Source organism: Pseudopodoces humilis, chromosome 1, assembly GCF_049639895.1.
Source record: "Pseudopodoces humilis isolate 2021_Gansu_Grassland_sample_001 chromosome 1, ASM4963989v1, whole genome shotgun sequence".
In the NCBI taxonomy this organism is placed as follows: domain Eukaryota; kingdom Metazoa; phylum Chordata; class Aves; order Passeriformes; family Paridae; genus Pseudopodoces; species Pseudopodoces humilis.
In genome coordinates this window covers 28053801-28071521 of record NC_142200.1, presented here as the reverse complement: position 1 = coordinate 28071521, position 17721 = coordinate 28053801, and the positions used below count along the sequence as shown (strand labels likewise).

Here is a 17721-nt window from a genome sequence, read left to right as displayed (position 1 = left end):
TGCAAACAGCAGAAAGGGAGACAGCGTTTCGTTCCTAACTCAAAATTCCCTCTGGTGAGGTAGTACACTTCAACAAGTGCATGAAAGTGGCCCTTCATGAAATAGTGAGGAGAAGCCCACACCCACACATGTCCTTCTGCTCAGGGATTACCTGGGCTTGGTGCCAAGCACAGGGATCAGGCTTAAGTCCCTCTTCCAGGCCAAATGGGTACTAGCCCTTGCACAGGACAGATGGCTGAAATTCCCTGCATGGCGTCTCTGGTACCCAGTATGCAACACAGCTCTTCTATTGCATTTATAAAGTCATTCCCAAGCATGCAAGGCCATTCTGGGTTTGTATCAATCCAGTTGAAAGAGTAGATTAGCATGAAAATGTCCACTTCCATTCAGCAACACAGACTGAAGCAGATGAATCGGATGACTTCTGATAATTTTGGGATTTTTTTGGTGTGTGTTTGTGTGAGGGTGGGTTTGGTTGGTTGATTGGTTGGGGTTTTTTTTTGGTTTTTGGTTTGGGGTTTTTGGTGCTGGTTGGTTTTTGTTTGTTTTAGAGGGACATCACCCTGGAGACAGCAATACTTCTAACTTTTTACGATTTCAGCTAACCAAACAAAAAATGGCTTTTTTTCTCATCTATACTTAACTCTTCTCAGGATTAGATTGCATTAACCCAGTTCAAGATCAGGTTATTCATTAACGTCTGGGAATGCTTCTCCTAGCAGAAGGCATTAGCTCACTTAGCTCATTGCCAAGTTTGTGTTTACTTTTATGTCCAGAGAACATATTTATAAATGGCATGGGTGTACTGGAGATGATCCCAAACAGCCTTATTTATGTTTAACTTTTCTCTTTGTTTAACTCTCCTCCATTTATCTGACCAACAGACATTTTAAAGAACAGTTTATGTTCCAGTGCTTTTCTTGTACTTCAGTTTACTTCCCAGAGCCCCAAACACTTTGCCTGGGGAAGGTAGAGCATATGTTTCAAAAGGCTGCTGGTTAAACTTGAGAAGGTCTTGTCATCCAAATCAAGAAATTACCCCCTAAGAATCAACTAATAGTGGTCTCCTACTATTTTCTGACACCATTTTTGATCTTTGGTCCTGATACAGCCATATGTTAGAATAGTTCTGATTTTAGGAACATGGCAATAGAAACTCTGTGCAAAGAATCTTGGGCTTTAATTTTCTCTTCACACAAGTTTCACCTTTCTTAGATTCTGCTTAATCATGTAGAGCTTATGCTAATTTCTGCCTAAAAATTGGTCTCTAGTTAGTTACTGAATTTCATGCAAGAAACCTACCTCATCTTCTGTAAGAGATGGATCTTCCTCTCGAGACTTGTAAGACACTGAACTAAGCCTCTGTAAAAAAGGAAGAAAGAAAGAAAATAAAAGGCACATTACCCATCAACAGTGCAAAATCCGTAACAAAACCCTCCCATTATAATCAATACATTATATTTTATGGTCATTTGCTCTCAAGTTCCATTATACATAGTTAATATCCCCACTATTCACAGTACTTCTCTGGAGATAACAGCACTGAGGTTAATAAAGCTTTTTAATGTGTCTTCTCATGTCCTGACCTGAAAAGGGTAAAAATAATGTAATGGTTAAAACAAACTCTGCACCACTGTATCCCTGCCTTTACACTTCTTATGAAGTATCTGCAGAGGCTTCTGAACAATTGGACATCAGCTGTTGTGATACACCAGTTGTGCTTTAAAAAGATGACAAAAGAACAATACTCAGCTGACACCTTCTGGATGATTGTTGTCCTTCATTCTGTAGATCCTGCATGGGAGAGCTGTGTCCTCCCCATCCCTGGAATGCTCAGCAGAGGTGCTCAGCAGCACACAACCACTCAGACCTGCTGAGGCCCACCCTGAGCTGGAGCCAGGTCACACAGCAGAGTCACTAAAGGATGGAGGGCTTGGTTTGGTATCAAGTCTAATTTCAAGCATCTGAAGTGTTCTGTGTAAAACAGGTAATGATACATCAGGGGAAAAGCATTTTGCTTTTACGAAAAATGCCTTTGGACCTTTACAACAACGAAGACCCTGCTGCTATACAGCAACTGTGGGATGCCTCCTCCCTGGGGCAAGAAAGTTTTGCCAGACTCCTGCTCCACAGTGATTCAGAGGGAGCCTTCCAGCACTGTTAAAAGGCTGTATTTTGGACTTTCACACAACTTCTCCAACTAAAATACTTCATACCACCTCCAATGCAAGCCAACAAGGAGGACTAGAGCTATTTTTAGCACAGTCAATAAAAAAACACTTCCAGGTACATGGAACTTTTTTATTTTTTTCTCTCAGAGGCTCATTGTGATAGATTCTTTCCTCCTTCCATCTTCTTGTTGTTTTTACTTCTGGTAAATACCAAACTCCAGGTTCCTGAGCACTTCTGACAGTTTTCTGGCCCAAAGCATACTGAAGTTCTGCCTGTTGCTCCTGAAGAGCTTCCCTCACACTGACAAACTCCGTCACTTCTTTCTCACAGACTGGTGAACAGTGCTCTTTAACCTGTGGTTTGTTTACTTAAAAAAAAGGGAAAAGTTTAAATATATTTTGGCTTTGTATTAGATCAGTACAGCAACTTAGTTTAGTCTTTCCTATCTGCAGTATTATTTTTTGTGCTGAGGAGAAAGCTAATTTCATCCTCACACATTAAAACAACCATGTGCTCATAAAATTCTTCAGTGATTTTTCTGTCATCAGTGTGTCAATAAGCACCATGTGTCAGGACCCCTTCTACGGTTTCCCACTCAAGTACTGATAAATACCCCAGGGTGTTTGCCATCCTGTGCTGCTCCCCTGGATATAGCATTCTTTCTTCTAAATGTGAAGCTTGTGACACATCAGTTTTGGAGAATATTGTTATCCTTCAAAGTTAAAAAAATCCCACTTGCCCCTAAACCTTTTGTACCTAGCAACATTTTAAACTATGCTGAAACCTCAAGAGTAGCAACACAGACAACATGTTTCCTTATTTGCCTTCTACTTTATTTTCGTTTCTCAACAGCACTTGATTTTTTGCTCTTTGGCTCAGCTGCTGCTCCTGACTTGGGCACAAGAACAAGAAGAACATTCTCCTCTGGTGCATTTGTAAGAGATGCTTTGCCCATCCTCAGGCTGTGCAAGGCTGAAATCAGATGGCAGCAGCCAGATGGACACACAGAGAGCATTTCTACTGATGCTCACTCTGGAAAGACCTGGGTGAAAAAGGAGGTCCATACTTCCTTTCTAAATAAAAGAAAGAACTAAAGAAATCTATTCTACTTTTCCAGTATCATTAGAAGAACTATGCACAAGGTTTTGCAGGTGATAGAGGCCTATAAGAGGCTTTGTGCTATTTAAGGTATGTCTTTCTTCACCAAGTCTTTCCAAAGAGTTTGGCTGGGTGACAGCCAAAAACCAGTTTAGGTAAATTTTCATATATTATTTCACACCTGCCTCTTAAAAGGACGCTTTGTTGTTTTCATGCTGCTATATATGGGAATGGTCTCTGGCTTGGTGCACCTGGTTCTCTCCCAGACTGGTGTGCTTCAGGGACTGGCACGGGCTGGGGATCACCCTGGCTGCCCCCTTTTAGATGGTGAGACTGAAACAGCTTGCACACAGTCTGTTCCCTCTGTTGGTAGGTAGAAGCCTCGGTTACACAGGTGCCTCCCTGCCTGTCCCTTCTTTGTGCCCTCATTACAGTGAGGGACACTTGCATGACGTACACACAACCTCTGTCTTCATCAGGGCCAAGGTAGAAGGTTGAAGAGTTTGGGATACAGATGTCATGCTAAACAAAGCAGCTAAGTAGACTCATAGAAGAGGAAGCAAAACCAGAAGCACCTATGGGGTGTAACTAAAAGAGTTATCAGTGTAACACACATTTCCAAGAACCTCTTGGTTTCAGTTGCCACATTGTAAAAAACAGGCATTGCTCTGCACTGCTTGAAGCAGCAAAATAAAGGGAAAAATTATCATCATCACAACAGAAAAACAATCCCACAGCCACCTCCCTGCACAATGCCAACAATAATGACATTTATATATTCCATCAATTACCATATCTCCAGCTCTGCTGCAGCTGTAGCTCTCAAGGACAGGACAGGCGCACACTTCGATGCATAATGCATGTACCCAGCAGCGAGCACGGGAATGATCTGATGCTGCCCAAGATTTAACTCGGGGTGGCTTCAGCCCTGAATAAATTTTAATTAGACAAACACCTTTTTTCTGGCACTTAGGGGACTGCGTGTGTCATCTCCTGATTAATCCTTCAAAACCCAAACCATTTTAATCAATTCCCACTCCTTGCAGTCACTGACACTGCATACACGGTGTGCTGGGGAGCTACAGAGCAGCAAAGCTCTGCATATCTGTATCTGTTTTCCTTTGTATCAGTGCCTGGGAAATACAATTACTTTCTGCAAGTCTTTTCACACCTGGTAGGAATAATGTCACTGTTATGCAAAGCTGTTTATCTAAAAGTTTAATTAGAAATTACTTATGGCTGGAATGTGGGAGGGGGGAATGTTGCTGGACTATTGTTAACAATCACTTCTTAATTTTCTACTTAACGAGCTCATTATTTTTAAAAATGTGCACTGAAGAGTCTAGCTAAACAATTTTTATGCTGCAAGAAGTCTTCAGTTTATTCATTTGGACTCTATTGTGCTTTACAAGTTACATGGTTATTTATTTAACAAGATATTATTTGGCCTTCTTCCTGGATTACTGAAATCCTTCAAATAAGAGAACAACCAGAAACAAGTAACAACACCTCAGCTCTGCTGTGATATTTCACACAAATGCTTACATTTAGAAGTCACATTGCATTTTAAGAATTTTTTTAAAATTTTCCCCAAAATCTACCTAATATTATTTGATAACTTGGACACCAAAAATCTGCTAAACCTACAGTTCCTTCATTCACAATTAATAAGATATCTAAACATTCTGAAAAATGCAAACTCAACAGTTTTATGAAAAGTCTCTCCTATGATCTGAAAGCATCCTTAAAATGACTTCTGATAAAAAACTACAAACTATTGAAAATGTCATAATTCTATTTTTTAAGGAATTCAGCACAACTCACTCCAAGGGGGAAGCATAAGCTGCTGAAAAAACTTAACTTTTGGCTGTGATTTCAACACTTAGAAATTCCTTATACGCTGCTTATATGTGACATACAGAATTTGACAAATAAAAATGCATACAGCTGCAATCTCTTCCTATCCCTCACTCCTACAGCAAAAGACAAAGTGAGTCACTTTGACCGAGTGCCTAACACTTGCCCAGCTAAGTCAAGGTGGCCCAACAAAAGAGGCATATCTAAAGTAAGGACACCCACCAAGGATGCCCCCTTCTCCTTTTTGTAAGTTGCAGTTTCATTAGGAAAAAAAGAAGAGTGGGTTTCAGAACAAGATATAGATGCTGACAGAGATACTGGATGTGCTTTGTAATAGCTTCCACAGGTATAGAACCATCAAACAAAGAAGCAGAGGCCTCTTATGCAATTCCTGGATAATATTTGGGAAAAGCCTTATGCAGTGCATAGCTGCAACAATCAAAAATACCAGTGGCAATAGAATGAGCATATGCCTCTAATGCAAAGACTATACTATACATTATCATATTTCCATTTACAGTCTTGCTTCATCTTGAGAGGGGTTTTTTTCTTGTTAGTTTTTGTTACAGAGAAATAAAATCCTCTGCCACCCATATGTTCTCTATCATTATTTGGCTATTTGATGAGGACAAATATTTGCAATATTTACCTTTTCTGGTTTACTTGCTCCTTCTGTCACTTCTTCTTCCACATCTTTTTCTTGCACATTCTCATTTTCATCAAGAAGTTTCATGGGTACTGGAGGGGGAAGCTCATCTTCTACATCTGGTACGTTGTCAAGAGGACTTTCTGAATTTGCACTTTGGCGACTCTTCTTATTTCGGTCAACAGATGCATATTCTGCTGACTCAATTCTGCACTCAGGAATCTGATTCTGACCTTCAGAAACTGTCAGTGAAGCCTTTGATTTGCTGTTAGAGTTCCCTTCCATGCTGACTACTGCTCCTACATCTTTAATTTCCTTCACAGTTTCATACAAGCAGTCTTCAACTATGTTCTCCTGAGAGGAGCTGTCTTTCAAGACTTCATAAGGCCCTTCCATTCCAAGACCTTGATCATTTTCTGCATTTCTAGATGAGATGATAGTTTCCATGGGGTTGTTAGGGGGAATACTGGGTAGTTCCCGGCTCTGGTGACATTTTATAGACTTTCCAAGACCATCCTGTTGATCTAGCAGATCAGATGTCTGTACTTCTTCATAAGGCTGGATACAGGCAGCTGTGCTGTCCTCAGAAAGAACTAAAGAAAATTACAGACAAGTATTACAAACAAAGGCACAAGTAAAAGGTGTGATCATCATCACTGATGATGAGCACTTTGTTTTTGTGATACCTGGAAAGGATATCACTTTGTTTTTGTGATATCTGGAAAGGATAAATGATACTAATGCCTGGAAATTAACATGCTTTTTGCTTATCAAAAGGTTCCAGTTACAGACATTTCTGCACTCTACTGGTAAAATATCTTTCTGACAACATCTAAAATAGTCTGTACACCCCCGAGTCACATTATATGGCAACAGCATTCACTGTCAGAACAGGGGGTGGAAGGTTAGCTTTGCATGGATATTCAGCTGCCTTGTACTCAGTTTCACTGAATGATTAGAGTGCTCAGTAGTCTCAGATGGGAAACAGGTGGGAGGCTCAAATCAAGTGCCTTAAAAAAAGTCCTTGATAGATTTTCCTCTTTGCATTTCCCCATTCTTTGGAATCAAAAGGAAAGCCTTCCTTCTTCCTCCCTACCACCCCTCAGCTTGTTTAACATGCTGGCCAAATTCTCGTTGGAATTGCACTTTGCTCAGCCTTCCCTGCACACTCACCAGAAGCTCTTCACTGAAGGCTGAGCCATACTTCTCTTAGTCTCGCAGCACATAATGTAGGTTGACAACCTACTAACGAGCTGGCCATATGCACAAGAGAGAAGACTAGACTTCAGAAGGTAGTGTTAGGCAGAACATGTTGTTTTAGGTCCCAGAAGTGGGCCACATGTCATTGTCACTGGAGTATTAGGGACTGAAATGTATGGGGCTTCTCATCTTACACCACACGTGTGACATCTGCATGCCATATACAAGCATGTTTCAAGCATGGTAGGTAACTTTACCTCACACTATTTCTTTAAAAAGTCACTTCTGAACAGCTTTACTTTTCCTAGTACAGTTCCTAAGGCACTATCTCAACAAAAACAACCCATTCTTCTGTGTCCTTCAGTGTGTTGACAGTGTGACAGAAGTGCTGCCAAAGCAATCAATGCCCTTGATTTGGTGGTTGCCACTGCCATTGCTTTCTCTTGTTTTCAGGGCATACAGACACAGCATCTGCAGGGAGCCATACTCTGACAGCAAAACTCAGGACAGAAGTGGAGGTGTAAGATGGTAATCACTGTCTGAACGGGAGATGGGTGTTTTGCCTTTCTGGTCCTTGATTCTAGTGGTTTCTATGCTGTGCTGAGCACCCTTACAGAACTCGGCACACACCCCGTTCAGGCTGGAGGGGATAATCAAGAACAATGAGAGCTCAAGTTTCTGTGTTTCTGTGGTTATGGGTGGTAGCACAGAAGGGGTTGGTGTAGCTGAAGGGCTGGCATAGACAAGACAATGCTGGCAGGTTGGGTAAAGGAAAAAAACACAGCATTTTATGGTTCTGCTTCCATAGCTCTGCCCCTGCTCAAAAAGCTAGCAGAAACAGTAATAAAAAGAACTACTAATAAAAAGTGCATAAAGTGTAAGTAAGAAATTAAAGCATGGGGGTTCCTGTTATTCAGAAGGGCTGCTTTGCAGAGTGTAAACCCAGTATAATATCAGACAGTCTGAAAACTGTCTGCTGGTTGACAGCACACCTTTTAGCAGCAGCTCTGACAGCTGCACATGTGGTGACTCATGGCAGAGAGAAATACTTCCATTCCGAAGAGCTTTGCTCTTCACATCAAGTCCCTCAGGGAACCACACCTACATACACAACAAGCCAATGGATGGGAACAGCAATTAGCTGCAAAAGCAAAGTTTAAAAATTACATTGGGTACGTGTCTCTAGGGAGTAAAGTCTGAATAGCTTAGCCTCTGGTTGCAGGAGATGAGGAGAGAGCTGTAAGTTGGAGTGCAGTCCCTGGTGCTGGTGTTAGTGTGAAGTCAACAGTTGGCTCCCAGTGGCTCTGAGCTGAGAGTGAGTTTATTTTTAGGTGCAGCTGAATAAAATATTTTCCAGTGATACTTCAGGGTGAATCATTTTGAGTGTTCAGCAAAGCAAAGACTAAGGCAAAAAAAGGAAGCCTATTTATGTTGCCTGTTTTATAAAAAGTAAAAATATAAGTGACAGCAGAGAACAGGACTGTGATCCAAAGCTGTAATCCCTGGAGGAGGACCTAAAATATTTCCACAGCCTCCTGGAGCACTTTTGAACCTCTAAGGTGCAACTTCATCTTCTGGTTTCATCCCTGTTCCATAGCTTACCAAGATTAGGGAAGGTCCCAATCTCTGCCTGATGACCTGGTCAATCTGCAGGTATGGCTTGGTGACCCAGACCCAGCAGCCCAGGAGAGGACCTCAGCATTTCCAGTATTGGCTGTGCCAGAGCACACCCAGTAGTGAAGTGGAGATGCAGCCTAAACCACCCAAATCTCCATGAAATTATCATCTCCACTGACTTCCCAGCAAGGCAAATGACTCCATGGCATTTTCAGACTTGGTTGTAAGTTCTGTGTGATCTGGTGTCAGACCTGCAGAGGTGTGCAGTGTTCAGACAAATGGCTTGCCTATGTGTTTGGGAAGCTGATGGCTAGAAACCTGAAACCTGAGGGATCACCAGGGTGCAGCTAAGGTGGGAGCTGTGAGCACTGTGTTGGTGCCACTGGCTCACCCCACCCACAGGGGCTGCCACTACTCACCCTCACCGTTGCTGAGTGCTCCGTTCTGTTCACTGTTTGGGGGAGGCTCTGTAGCTGAACTTGTGATGGAATGGCTGAAAACCTCCTTCTCGGAAGGCTGCAACACAAATCAGTGACCATTGGAGCAAAATAAATGTTCACATGAATACACACACAACAAACTTCATTCTCATCTCCAGAGCTCTGACTCACAGGTATTATTGGCAGCAGAACCAAACCATGCCAATTAGATTCAAAGATTTAAGTGCCTGTGTTTACAGATGTTAAAAAGAAATAAATGCAAAGATGTCCAGAGTGATGTCCTTTTCAATCTTTATGGTAATAGACACTACTATGGCTTTAACTCATGAGAAGACAGCAGCTGACAAAGGGTACACTGCCCTTGGGCTGCAAATGGAGTGAAGGAAAGCTGGAGTACAGTGGTGGCAGAAAGGGCACCGAGAAAGTGCAGATTATCAGGATCTACACAAGTTTTCCTCCTCTTCCTGTTCTGCAACTTTTAAAGTTTCCCATGCTCAACCATCCTGAAATTCCTGAGCTATTTTTTTAATCTGCTGTATTTTGCAAGGAGCCTGGTACAAACCAACCACAAGACAGACACAAGCTGCCAGAAATAAATACTTACCACATTCATCAGGTTTTCATGATCTCCATTCTGATTTTTGGCCTTCTTTTCCCTTAATGAAAAAGGCAAATTAATTTTTACTACAAATTATGCTGATATACAAATACCCATCATTCATAGACCTTACACTGCTGCAGGGAACAGAACTATGATTCACAATAATATTGAAAATGGAATAACTGAAAATTATTACAGGAATTGGTATGACCTCTGTGTAAAAACACAGTTGAGGCAGAATGGTGATAAACATAACTGAAGAGGTACAACAAATACACAAAACCCTTCTTCTCACTCAGTGTTAGATCACAGTGAGAAGTGACTGGTGATAATTACAATATAATGTAAATAATTATGTAGAGACAGGACATGGGGAAATGGCTTCAAACCAAAAGGGAGCAGGTTTAGATTAAATATTAGGAAAAAATTCTTTACTGTGAGGGTGGTGAGACACTGGAACAAATTGCTGGGAGAAGCAACTACTTGTGGATGCCCCATCCCTGGCAGTGTTTAAGGCCAGGTTGGACAGGACTCTGAGCAACCTGCTGTAGTGAAATGTGTCCCTGCCCATGACAGGGAACTAGATGATCTTTAAAGTCCCTTCCAACCCAGGACATTCTGTGATTCTGTGATAATAAAAATATTATTCTTCAATTTAATCATATCTGAAATTCCCAGATATGCATTCTGGTGACAGACTACTTAGTAAATCCCTCAAACTGTGTCAGTAAAAAGTGTGTATCCTATGAGGAATTAGAAAAGGCCTACCAAATCCAGATAACTTCAGCTAAAAATGCTAGTCAACTTGGTAAGAAGCATGAGCAGTTCAAAAAGGCCTACAAATTTCATAGCAGCAGGGGCCTACATTTGTAAAGGAATCCTGCTTCCCTGGGTCCTTCATAGAAGTCTAAGTATGGATCACATTTCCAGTTTTTACCATTTGGGAAATACAGCTCTTATTCAGAAATACTGCAACGAAGTATGAGCTTAATATAATGTTACTCCTTCCCCTAGATGAAAAGTCAAGTAAAAAGGCAAGAAAATATTGACAATATGAAATTTTTGCTTCTTCTAAAGTCTGCAGGGAACTGTACTTCCACATAAGCACCTGTTCAAATTCTACCTGATTGGGAAATAAGCAAGTGAGCATGCAGAGCAGAGAAAGCTAAAAGCTGAATTTCCTCTCTGGAAGTTTTTCTGACTGATAATTTATAAAGAACAAATTTTATTCAGTTTTCTGTGTTCTCATCTGTTTTTGAAGAGTAAGCCAGGAAGAAATTCTGCACAACAAAAGTTTCTGCAAAAACAAACTTCCCAACAGAATGTCCTGAAACAAAAGATACTGTGTCCAAACTAGCAACACAAGAATTTATTAAAAAACATCACCAGAATATTTCAGGCAATGTATCTTTGTAACTACAAAGAATACTCAGTAGTTTGACCCATCCTTCCAGAGATGTTTCAAGGATTGTTATGTTACAGAAGAAAACACAGAGTTATTGAATCATTTGGGCTGGAAAAGGCCTTAAAGACAATACACAGTACCTAAATGCAATTTTTGTGGAGTAAAGAATATTTAAAATAGGCTTTCTACTTTAAAATAAATATATAAAAAAAAAAACAAACCCTGCTATTTTTTTACACATATATCACATGAAACTGTAACAATAAAAAGATATTGAAGTGTCAACTTACAGTTTACAAAAGTGTTTCTCCTGAATCACATGAAATTACATGTTCTAACTTAGGCTTTTTAGGGTTTCAGCCAACTTCAAGACCTCTTTTTTCCCCACAACTGTTTTTTGCATGGTGAGCATTAGATAAATCCTGCTGAAAAACAGGGTCTTCCACTGCAGACACATCTTGTGCCAATACAGTGCATTTTATGGCTGCACAATTTCCTCAATGTTCCCAAAGCTGAAGGGGTGAAAGCACATGCATCCAAACTGCAGATCTTGCTGCTGTACTGGATTTTTTTCCCCCATATACTTGGCTGATTCAGCTGTGCTTGCAAAATATAGTAATATGGACCACAGCAGTCCCACTCCTCACAGCAAAGGGTCTCTGACTGGTCTGGCCTGTGGACAGGCACCATGGACAGACTGCATGTCCAGCTTCCCTGGGCAGGGCTCAGCTTACATGTCATGAAGGAGCCTTGAAATGTGAATAAACAAAGTCTGTAGAAGTGCTTGTATTGGTGGAATTGAATCCTCTCATGGAGAAGAAAATAAGGATAAGCTATAAAGCATTAATTAGTACTACTATTTGATGCTTACTCATTTTTGCTTGAAAGGCAGGATCAATACTATATTCCCTATACTTCAGGAATGGCCACAGCAAAGCTGAAGTATGTAACCACTTCCCTTTCCTCTTTACCTATCCTTTTTTTTTGTCCTGTTTAGCTCACCTAATTTTCTCAGTTTCAGAGAACAGTTTTAAGGGTGTGATCTGCTAACACTCAGTGTGTCTATTTGTGCTCCAGGCTTCTGCTTAGGGGAAACCACCAAACAAGCACAATTGTGTACTTCCTTCACAGCAAAAGAAAAATATAATTAGATTTTAGAATGAATAGAACTATTCAAACTGAAGTTTGCTCTGAAAACTGCACCTTAATTTAATTTCTGTACCTCAGTCCTCAGTATTTCCTGCTAACTATTTATGCATGAAGCTATATCCAAAGTGAATCAAGAACCATTAGGCCCTGGAGCCTTACCCATTGCAGCTGGAGCAAAGGAAGATGAGGAAGGTGAGGAACAAGAGTGTCGTCATGGCTGCCAAACTTCCCCACAGGATCACGTGGATCTGTCCACTGCCTAAAAAAACACCCTCTAGCCCCATGGTACTAGCAGGAGCTGGTATCACTTGGGGTTGAAGATGTTACTCCTTGAAGAAGACTGACATCTGTGCTGCATGCACCTTCTGTTTCTGCAGAAGGAAAAACACCATCAGAGGTTAAGAGAAATTCTGAAGATAATGAATCTGACAGCTACAAGTCTGGTAGGAGAGATTTTCAAATCCAGATCTTATGAAAACCAGTTTCAAGTACAAGACAGCCAGCCAAAGAGATTTTCAGCTACATTTCTGACAGAAACATTGACTTGTCAAATATTAACGCAAGCTGTTACCTATCTACAATCTCAACATGAATAAAAGGTAGTACAGCATCTGTGTACTTTTATTTTCAGGAAGAGCTTTATAAATCCATTTTGAGGGACAGAGTAATCTATTTTGTGGTTATATATTATAAATTTCATTGAAAAGTGAGCTTTCAAAACCCGCTACAACTTCTGAGAAGTTAACAAGCCAAAAAGAGCTGCACAACAAGTGTTCGTCTCCTTCTCTCTCAGTGTCTCCTGCCCGCACGTGATTCCAGGCTTAAAGTGCAATGACAAATAAGCTAGGTAAGTCTTTGAAGGGAACAGCACAAAAACCTTTCTCACAGCAGATAAGATCCAGTCTTATTTCTGTGTGACATGCTTATTTTCTTAGTAGTATGTCTAGAGAGTAACAATATTGAACTTTTTTAGCTTCTCCCCACCTGAGCATGAGAAAACAACAGAGCAAAATAAACGGTGCTTTTTTAAGAACTTAAAAACCACAGCTTTGCTACAGCACAGCAGGCCATGGGGAAGATTCCTGGGTAAACCCTATTTGTGACCTATAAGTTTTGGTATACAATATATTCTAAAATTCTCTACATATATTTAATGCAATACATTGTTGACATGACAAAATTGAAAAAATGTTATTAATTCTTCACTGCTGAAGGTATCAATTTCTCCATATTTAGGGAACAGGGAATGCAAAGCCTATTTACAGGCTTTCAGCCTGACTTGATTGATAAAAACTGAAATATAATACAACGGCTCTAAAACAAATGAAAAAGTAGCACAAACACGAGACTGACAATGTCTAAAGCCACAAATTACTTACTTTAATGCATATATTTTCATAGAATATTTTCTTGGTATAGGAAACATGTATGTATATATATTTATTTCTTTGCAGCAGAAGCATCCTTTTTGAAAACAAATTCAATTAGGTACTAATTTCATACTTGTTTACAAAAACATATCACCATTTTGCTATTAAAATCTTATGAGAAAAGAAGATTTATTTCCAGAAAAAGGCCATTCAGATCAAAGGAAATCTGGTGAATCAGAGAAGATACTTAGTTATACATAACAACTAAGTTATGTGACTGTGTAGCTTGGGTAGCTCTTATAAGTAACATCTCTGTTCCTGCAGAAAATGAACTCATTCATTTCAACCATGCAGGATCAGACTTCTGAACACCTTCCAAGAAGAACCTTACTAATTTATCCACAGTGAATAAAAGCTTTTGAAAAATACTTTTTTCTTTAGGTAATAATAGCATGGATATAAAATGAAATGGAAAGAAACAAAAGATGGAAGAAGTTGCTGATCCTGAAAAGACCAATTTCAAGGTGTAATTAGATATTTTTAGTTTGAGCAAGAAACAAGAAAGCCTGACATTGTGTAATTTCTCCAAACCCCTAAATACACATGAAGAACAGGTGCCACACACCTTGGCAAAGCACATACATCTGACTGGTAGTCTTGAGCACTGACACCCAAGAGCCACCACTCTTCAGCAATGACAACTGCCAAGCTGTGTGCCTCTCTGGTTATCTTGGCAGAGCCTGAAAAATTAAACATTTAAAAGCAGTGGCAGATCACTCTAAAAGTTATGTATATAGCAGATGATACAGCTTTGCCTCATCCCTATTTCAAAGACCAGGTTGGGCTATTTCTACACTGAGTGATATAGCACTGAGTGTGAAATTGGAGGACCTTTAAGGGAAACTGAATCAGTTTTAGTCAGGAGAAAACTTGGTGTAATGCCCACAAGGACCTCTTGATGTCATGCAAGGGCACTGTGCAGTGGTACGGATTCCTGTAAAAGTGATGAACTGTCCTCATCTAGAAAATACTAAAAAGCACACTGTGCTGGCTGCCTTAACTAGCTCCAAACCCTTGTTAATATGGTTGAATACAAAGTACTTCCCTTTTAAACTTTCCTTTTCTTTTTTGTGAATTTTCAAAGACATTTTCTGCCCTGCTAAAACTTAAAAAAAAATTTCTTTAAAAATCTTCTAGTTTCTTTTCTCCAATCACTTTGCCTTCAAAACCCCCTAATTTTCTTCTTTTTTTCCTTGGAAAAAAATGATGAAATAAAAATGGAATATAAAAACAAAGGAAACTGAACAAAATACTTTTTCATAATTTTTGTTTTCTTTTTTTCCCTTGGTTTTCCCAAGAAATAAAAAGAATGCAAATGAAAAAAATAAACAAGAAAGAAAGAAAGAAAGAAAAAGAGAGAATAGGGATTTAAAATCTTCTTCATAAAACAGAAACACAATTTTATTTTCTTTTAGAGAAGAAACAGACCTGTTTTTAAAGATATTTAAATTATTTCTACTAAGTTCATAATTTTGTATCTACTCTGAATACTATACTCTCAGAAGACTACATAATGTAACTTAAGCTAATATTGTAAGAGAAGCGGTTTTTAAAAATTCTAAATATATATTCTTAAGGTTCCAGGACTTTAAATAAAGATAATATTTGAGCTAAGGAAAGCTAAGGATACATGGGAAGCAGCCCCATGGAAAAGCTGGGTCTTTGAAGGCATCAGTACAGAGTTAGTAAGTGTTGGGATGAGCTGGAGCAGATGGAGTTCAGACTGAACTTCAAAAGGAGTGAGATCAGAAACAGTCCATCAAGGAAGACCTTTCGTGTGATGTCAGGAGGAAAGTGCAAGACTGATGCTACATGTGAGGCATCCCACCAGGCAGAAGTCAAAATAGGAAAGGGAAGGACCAAGGCCAAAAGATGTAGGTAATTTACAGGAAAACAGCACAAAATGCTTTGACTATATATGCTGAAAGAGGTCAGAAAAGGACAGAAAAGCACAGTGGCACTTGAACCAGGGGAGGTGACTGCTGCAGACACCTGTGCAGCAGAACAGAGAAATAACTAGGAACAGACTGACAACAGGTGAAGCCTTGAATGAAGGAAGCTGAGCAGGCAAAACGTGATCAGTGATTCCTCTGAACTCCTTGAACAGCAGGAGTTTAGCCTAAATGCTAAAGGACCTAGAATCTACTCAGCACATGTGACAACCAGAAGTAAATACAACTGTAGCGTAAAAACATCTCAGCCTTCCAGTACCTAAAGGGGACCTAAAAGGGGACTGGTGAGGGACTTTTCTAAATGCCATATAGTGATAGAACAAGGGGGAGTGGCTTTAAACTGAGAGTAGGTTTAGCTTAGATCTCAGAAGGAAGCTTTTTTCAGTGAGGGTAGTGAGGCACTGGAACAGGTTGCCCAGAGAAGTTGTGGACACCCCATCCCTGAAAGTGTTCAACACCAGCTTGGATGGAGCTCTGAGAAAACTTGTCTAGTGAAAAGTGTCTTGTCCCTGGCAAGTGGGTTGGAACTGGGTGACCTTTAATGTTCCTTCCAACCCAGGCCATTCCATGATTCTATGGTTCTAGATTCACCCTCTGTGAACCCTTACCTTGCAGAAGCCATCAATTGACATCAGAGGGCTTACTCCTTCTGTTTAATGCCTCCCAGTAAATGAGGCTGAAATAATATTCACCCAGGCTGATGCCTTTAACAGAGGAGAGTTTCTGGAATGTTTGAAGGTGGACCAGCACCCATCAGCTGCCTCAACCAGCCCTGGACAGAAACCTGGCAAAGGCATACATTGAGAACACAATTGCTTGAACTCTCTCTGCTTCCACTGTGTGAATGCCTGGACATTAAAACATCAATGCCTAATACCTTGGATTTAGGAAATGCTCTAGAGGCTAGCTTTAAAGAGAAACTTACTTGAAATCATAATGATGGAACAACAAGCAGCTAATTTCTAAGAGCTCTCTGACAGCTGAAATTATTAACCTCTACTTTTACAATAGAAAGTGATATTGTGCTGCCCTCTGGTGAATCTCTCTGTTTTTGTGGGGATTTGTGGCTCTTACGAGGGTGCTTCAGAGCTCAGTGCAAACTCTGCTGCTACAGATGGAGTTCACATGGGGCCCTTCATCTGTCAGGCTCAAAACAGTCCTACCTCCACCCTTGGAAGTCTGTCAGATTCAAATAGTTCAACCTTGCAGACAGACACTGCTGAGACAGAACAGCGGTCAATGGAAATATTTGGAGTTTTAAACATTATTTTCCTGTGTGATGACCCTTTAAAGATGAAGATTTCTTCCACTGTACCCTTTCCACAGAACTCTCCACACAAGCTGTTGGGGATGCTGAACTCTAAAAGAGAATAACAGGGAAAGGCCTGGAACACATGGGTAAAAACCTGGTTATTTCATCTATGGCAAAATTTACACAATAGTCTGCAATCACATTTCAAAATCACTACCAGTTCAGACAACTAATCTTTACAGTATATTGGATAAAATGTCTTCTTGTGGGAACTTCTTGCTTTTTAGATATCAATATTTGCCATTATTGAAATCCGTATGATAAATGATGCCTGTAGCCATTCCTCAAAATTGCACTTAAATGCCCAATTATATTTGTGGTTTCAGAATGACAATATGTGAATAACCCACACTTTTATGGTGAATAATGTGTTATTTTTGCTTGCAGCTGTTGCAGGGATAAAGCAGAGCTGAGGCAGTTCAGCCTGACATGATGATGAGGAGAATGCGATTTTGGTTCCAAAAAATTTGTATCTGGAGTGAAGCAGAAAGACAGGCTGCAACTCTGTGGAGCACATGAAGAATAAATTTTAACTCATGGGGAAGCTGCTGCAGAAGTTTGTAGTGAGACCCGAACACCTTTGAAGACTAGCATCCAAAAGATCCAGTGCACTTCAGGTCCAGGATCTGGCCAGGATTTTCTGAGCAAAGTCCTGCCTGAGTTTATGGTGGTAGATGTAAAGGATGTGCTTGTGACAGGCAGATGCCATGCTTTGGTGTCCCAGCAGGAGACGGCAGCGTGTCCCTCTCCCACCGCCTTCCTCTTGGCTTCTGGGTTTAGAGCAATTTCATTCATGTCCTGCTGCAAACAACACTCGGCCCACGGACGCCTTCCAGAGGGAA

At 40.3% G+C, this 17721-nt stretch overlaps 1 protein-coding gene across 4 annotated transcripts in view; it reads right to left on the bottom strand.

Annotated features, from left to right (window-relative positions):
• Positions 1 to 17721, bottom strand: part of PAG1 (phosphoprotein membrane anchor with glycosphingolipid microdomains 1) — a 111157-nt gene that overhangs the window by 10131 nt on the left and 83305 nt on the right. For all 4 annotated transcript variants that reach the window (XM_014256834.2, XM_088055892.1, XM_088055885.1 and 1 more), the window contains 5 exons: positions 12345 to 12556; positions 9635 to 9686; positions 9010 to 9106; positions 5777 to 6366; positions 1303 to 1362 (listed from right to left, as the gene is read on the bottom strand). In XM_014256834.2, the coding sequence (XP_014112309.1) occupies positions 1303 to 1362; positions 5777 to 6366; positions 9010 to 9106; positions 9635 to 9686; positions 12345 to 12469 (924 nt within the window). In that variant the 5' untranslated portion in view covers positions 12470 to 12556. The remainder of the gene's footprint in view (positions 1 to 1302; positions 1363 to 5776; positions 6367 to 9009; positions 9107 to 9634; positions 9687 to 12344; positions 12557 to 17721) is intronic.